The sequence below is a fragment of the Microplitis mediator genome, chromosome 8, assembly GCF_029852145.1.
Source record: "Microplitis mediator isolate UGA2020A chromosome 8, iyMicMedi2.1, whole genome shotgun sequence".
NCBI lineage: Eukaryota > Metazoa > Arthropoda > Insecta > Hymenoptera > Braconidae > Microplitis > Microplitis mediator.
In genome coordinates, this window is record NC_079976.1 from 18,232,153 (window position 1) to 18,238,183 (window position 6,031).

The window sequence follows — 6,031 nt, forward strand, 5'->3', positions numbered from 1 at the left end:
TTGTTTAGTCGCTATTAGAATTTTCCCGCTTTGCTGACAGTAGCCACAAAACTGAACTTCATAAAACCTAGGTCCATCAGGTTCAAAAAGTATTATTATTGTTTCTTTTTTAATAAATAACTCATTCCTTTCTATCCATTTTAGAAGTTTGAAGTTTTTTACAGTAAAATCACCATTCAACATTGTCGATGGAATATCAAAAGTTTCTGATAAATGTGGCCCTTCGCTAAATTCTGATTGATCACAATTTTTTCCAAAGAATCTAAAATTTTGTTTCAATTGATGTCGAACATTGAATTAATGTAACGGGGCCGTTAAGCCCACCTCCGTTTGACGGGAGGCCGATACCTCGCCCTTTTGGGCATACTCGCGCTGCGAAATCCCTATTGTATATACTGAGCCCACCATATATTATAAAAGCGAAATATGAGCATAAGCTCACATTAACTTACCCATTAGGCATGCATTGCATGTCGGTCTCTCACCAACAGCTACCACGAGACCGACCTCATTTGGACCCAAACACTCCTCCCATCTCAGGAAATAGAGAGACTCTGGTCGAAGTGGGGCTTGGAATGGATCCCCCATGGTACCAGACTTCAGCTCTGGTCAACCGCTTGCTTAGGATTAGTGGTGGGGATGCAAGTTCTTCCCCAACCCATAAGGGCTACCTCCACTTAGGAATATAATCACTCAGATTTCAGACACGCCATTATAAATACTTGCCCTCATCCATCACTTAGTGATCTCTAATCTGCGAGCTTTTTGTGGCCGCCATAATGTTTTGAGGTACAAAATGGTGGGGGTTGCCCACTCGCCACTGAAGTCGAACAATTAATTAATGTAACGGGGCTGTTAAGGATGTATGAGCGAGGGCGTGGGGGAACCGTGAATATTGAAGAGTGGGGATGGGCGGGGATGGTTGCGGGGTGAGGTAACGGAAAGTACCACGTGACGTCTAGTGTACATTCGACAACACAGCTTTATGGTTATTTTCTACCGCTAATATTTGAATGTTTTTAAAAAATGACAGAGCTCTTGAAACGCTATAAAAATGGTCAGTTTCGTAAGAAACGACCCTTACAGCTAGAAAGTGATCAATCTTTCGCAAATAAAAAGAAAAAAACTGAAAAAATATGTGTTTCCAACCCAGGTATGTATTTGTAACAGTTAACCTTATCAATTGGATGTCATTAAAGTGTTATTAATTAATAATAATAATTAGTCATCATTTTTCTTTATCAAATAAAGTCTGACTTCAATTTGATATTTCAGAACCAATCATAGAAGGCAGGAGAATTGTTGACATCAACAAAATAGCTGTTGACATGTGGTGTGATGTCTGTGATGATGCCTTGTCATTCCGATTCATTAAAAATGAGGATGTCGTTGGATTAAGTAGTTTATTTTCTATTGAGTGTCACCGATGTAAAAAAATACACATGATCAAGACATCGCCTCAAACTCCTACTGGTAATTACGTGGTGAATGGGAAAGCTGCCATGGGTAAATGTTTTCAGTAATAAAATTAGTTACAACATGTCGTGACTGTATTTTTTTAATTATTTGACAATGATTATTATTTTGTAGCAATATTAACAAGTGGAATTGGCATAACTCATCTAAATAGTATTTTAGTATACCTCAATATTCCAACAGTTTACCATACTCTTCTGAAGAGATATGAAAGAGAGGTAGGTATAAATATTGAAAAAGTTGCCAAAGATAGTTGCAGGGATAGTGTTGAGATTGAAAGAAATCTGACAATAGCTCATAACAGTTAGTATGTTTACTTATCCTAAGAAAAACAATAATCAAGTAGTAATCAGTTCAGTAATTTACTAATTTATTTTTTAGCCTTTAGGCAAAAATAAGAAACTAACTATACTTATTTAGTTACTATTGTTTTATTAAAGATCAATAGAAATACTAATATTTGCAGCATGAAGTATACTAATAACTAATAGAAAAATGTACTAACAACACCAAACAACCCAAAATAAATGCTTCTGTAAGAAACTAATCAATTGTAGTTTTTATTGTATAGTAGATCTAGACTAAATTATTATAAAGATATTTTGATAAAATATTTTTAAATAAAATTATTTTGTCTTTTTTAATTTAAATTATGTTAACAAAGTTCAAAGTCATCTGAGCTTATTTCTGATGATGATATTGTCGAAATAACGGTGAGTGTAGATGCTGGGTGGCAAAAGAAAGGATCAGGCAGAACGTATAATAGTTTAACAGGTAAGAAATATTTAATTAAAAAATTATTAAACCGTTTTATTGAGAATTAATAGTAATTTCTTTTCAGGTCATTCAACAACTATTGGTCACTTGTCAGGATTGATTCTAGGATATAGTACACGAAATAAACGATGTGCGATGTGTCAAAGGGGTCATGAGAAAGATGACCATGACTGTCGTGAAAATTTCAGCGGAAGTTCGAAAGCAATGGAGCCAGATATGGCTGTTGAAATGCTTTTACATAATGAAGATTTTGTAGCTCAACGAGTAAGAGTTGGCACTTTAATTGGAGATGATGACTCGAGTACCATCGCTAGATTGCGAAGAGAGTGTGATCATCAAATTTAAAAATGGTCAGATTTAAATCATGCTACATCAGGCTTGAGTAAGCACTTATATGCTTTAAAGACTTTAACTACACCTGTTATTCAATATCTAAAATATTGTTTTCGTTGTTCGTTAAAAAGTAATCAGGGTAACGTTGAAACAAGTAGGCAAGCTTTACTCAATATCATACCACATGCATTTGATGATCACACAAACTGTAAAGAATGGTGTGGGTTTCATAAAAATCCTGAAAAGTATGAGCACAAATTACTTCCTGGTGGTAAAGGGTTAACTGGTGATAATTTAAAGTACTCTTTAGAAAAAATTTTTAGAAATTTTGCAAATAATGTAGAGCAGTTAGCACCTTGTGGTTCAAGTCAAGCAAACGAGTCTATGAACATGAAGATTGCCAGCAAAGCTCCTAAGGCTCGTCACTATGGTGGATCAGAATCTAATGACTTTAGAGTTGCTACTGCTGTATGCGAGAAAAATGTAGGATTTTGTTTTATAAAAAATTTTAACCAAGAAATGGGTTACTCACCACCGACGAAACACTCCTTGAAATTTTTAGAACAAAAAGATAATTTGAAAAGACTCCGGGCAGCAGAAACTAATACTGTGGCAGCCAAAAAAAAACGTCGAGAACTTTTTACATCTCGAACGAAATCCAATACTAAAGCACAAAACCGTGAAGGCATTTGTTATCAGTCGCAGAGTGGGTTAGATATTGGAACAGAATTTGTTGATCAGCCAGTTCCAAAAAGTTCTATAACTAAAGATGAAACTGTAGCAGCTGTCTTCTTCGATCTCGAAACTACAGGTTTCGGGCAATCCTGTGAAATAATTCAAATTGCTGCCATGTATAACGATACTGAGTATAATGTATATATTCTACCAACAAGAGGAATCCCTCCCAGTGCATCGGCTGTTACTGGTCTTACTACAAACGGTGGCAAATTATTCTTATTAGGAATTGAAGTTGAGACTGTATCTGCTAAGTTGGCTACAGAAGGACTTTTATCTTTTTTAAAGTCAACAAAACAAAAAAATATTTTGATTGCACACAACTGTATAAGATTTGATGCTCCATTAATTATTAGGCTCATGAAACAGGTGGATTTATTAACAGAGTTTAGAGGTATCGTCAGTGGATTTTGTGATACCTTGCCATTGTTTAAATCTAAATTACCTGAACGAAAATCCAAAAAATTAAGTTTTAAACAATCTGCATTAGCAGAAGAATTTTTAGAAGCAGATGATTTAAAAAATGCTCATAATGCAATCAATGATGTATCAGTTCTTCAGAAATTAGTTTATCACGCTAAAATTAAGATCACTCACGATGAGTTGAAATTAAATACAGTGACAATTAATTATATTGCATATTTACAAAGTAAATCAAATATAACTAATAAATTGTTATCTGAACTACGTGTACTAGTGAAATCCGTCACTAAAAACAACTCTCACGATAATAAAAATAGTAAGAAAAATAGTAGTGGTTTATCTGCCAATATGGTAAAAAAATTAGCTGAAGCTGGAATAAATTTAAAAACTATCATAGATACCTTTCATAGATACCTATACATCGAATGGAGAGAAAGGAATAAAGATTCTGCTTGGACAAGATATTGGAGGAAAACCGCGCATCACAAAATCTAAAGCAATTATACAATCACTAATACTAAAACTTGAGGAAATTCAAAATAAATAAAATAATTTTTTAACTATAATTATTTATGATTACCACAGTTTTTTTGTATTGCGCAACTTAATAATTAAACAATAATTATTGCCAAGTGTCAATTTTAAAAACTGTCATGCATGTATTTTTTTGTTTAATTTTAATTATTGAAAATTCATTTATTTATTATTTTTAATAATATAAATAATAATATAAACGTCACTGCGTTTGTCAATGTGTCATGTTATTTTTATTTTTAAATCTAAAAGTGAGGTTATATTTACATCCGTGTTTAATATTTTCTACACCAGCTTTTTGTGGCGCTCATAATAAAAGTGAAACGTTGCCAAGTCTTATGTCATGGCGAGAAAAAATTAATAAACTTAATTTATTTAAATTTCATTTTAATTTTGCTCTTTAGGATGCACCGTTGCATAGTGTTTTTATGATTTTATTAAATTACTACAAGTATCAACTTTCTTATTTATAGTTTTTTTTCACATGAAAAATACTTTAGCATATTTATATTTGATGCTTTAGTGTCAAGACTACCCGTTTCTCCATAAGAGCAATGTATTTTATCTCAATTTTTAATAATTATTTTCTTAAAAATTTGCCCCGTTACCTATGCTGAAATTTTGACAGCAAATTCTTTCGGTATAAATCTATCATTAAAAAAATTTTGAGGGTTTAAATTACATATTGTTGTCACGCTCATACATCCTTAAGCCCACCTCCGTTTGACGGGAGGCCGATACCTCACCCTTTTGGGCATACTCGCGCTGCGAAATCCCTATTGTATATACTGAATCCACCATATATTATAATAGCGAAATATGAGTATAAGCTCATATTAACTTACCCATTAGGCATGCATTGCATGTGGGTGTCTCACCAACAGCCACCACGAGTCCTACCTCACTCGGCCCCCCATTCCTGCCATCCCAGGAAATAAAGAGACTCTGACCGAAATGGGGCTTGGAAATGGGGCCCCCATGGTACCAGACTTCAGCTCTGGTGAACTGCTTGCTTAGGATTGGTGGTGGGGTGCGCAAGTTCTTCCCCAACCCATAAGGGCTACCTCCACTTAGGAATATAATCACCAAGATTTCAAACATGCCATTATAAACACATGCCCTCATCCATCACCTAGTGATCTCTTATCTACGAGTTTTTTTGTGGACGCCATGATGTTTTGAGGCACAAAATGGCGGAGGACGGTCCACTCGTGAACTGAAGTCGAACAGCAACAGTATGGTTAATTTCAGTATCATAAAGAAATGTTGAATGTCCATAATTTGAGGTTATTAAAATATTCACTTCATCACATAGCCGGGTAAAATTATTTATTGTCTACAAATGAATATCTTATAAGCAAATTGGAAAAATTAAATTTATCAGAAAAAAAAAAAATTTCATTCTTTTGGAATCATTCATTCTATCACAACAATACTACTTAATTATTTATGAAAATAAACGATGTCCAGAAACAGAAATTTGAAACGAACGATAAATGCACAGAATATTTAGTTTAAAAAAAATGAAATAGTAATAATTATACTTACACCACCAAATTATTATATTCCTTTGTAATGAGGAAAGCATAGTTTTGTTTTAATTTTTTATTCACAATTTTCCGCTGAATTTCGTGACGAATAACCTCTACTTCTGCACTACACTGTTGATAAAAATGCACTGATTTATAAATGTATATTATTGAACCACAAATAATACAGACAACTTAGACGTCACTATTATAAATATATATAT

General features: G+C 33.5%; 1 protein-coding gene across 1 annotated transcript; it reads left to right on the forward strand.

The window, feature by feature from the left end:
• Positions 1–1,026: 1,026 nt before the first annotated feature.
• LOC130673868 (uncharacterized) lies at positions 1,027–5,295 on the forward strand. The gene is made up of 7 exons (XM_057479082.1): positions 1,027–1,153; positions 1,276–1,506; positions 1,591–1,783; positions 2,141–2,250; positions 2,318–2,517; positions 2,659–4,095; positions 5,131–5,295. The coding sequence occupies exons 1-7, from the start codon at positions 1,027–1,029 to the stop codon at positions 5,293–5,295; spliced, it is 2,463 nt and encodes an 820-aa protein (XP_057335065.1).
• The last annotated feature ends 736 nt before the right edge of the window (positions 5,296–6,031 follow it).

What these genes read in the sequence shown, in the direction of transcription:
- LOC130673868 (XM_057479082.1), top strand. Translation starts at nt 1,027, where the DNA reads ATGACAGAGCTCTTGAAACGCTATAAAAATGGTCAGTTTCGTAAGAAA. An exon ending in AATATGTGTTTCCAACCCAG is followed by an intron (nt 1,154 to 1,275) that starts GTATGTATTTGT and finishes TTGATATTTCAG; the next exon opens with AACCAATCATAGAAGGCAGG. An exon ending in AACGTATAATAGTTTAACAG is followed by an intron (nt 2,251 to 2,317) that starts GTAAGAAATATT and finishes ATTTCTTTTCAG; the next exon opens with GTCATTCAACAACTATTGGT.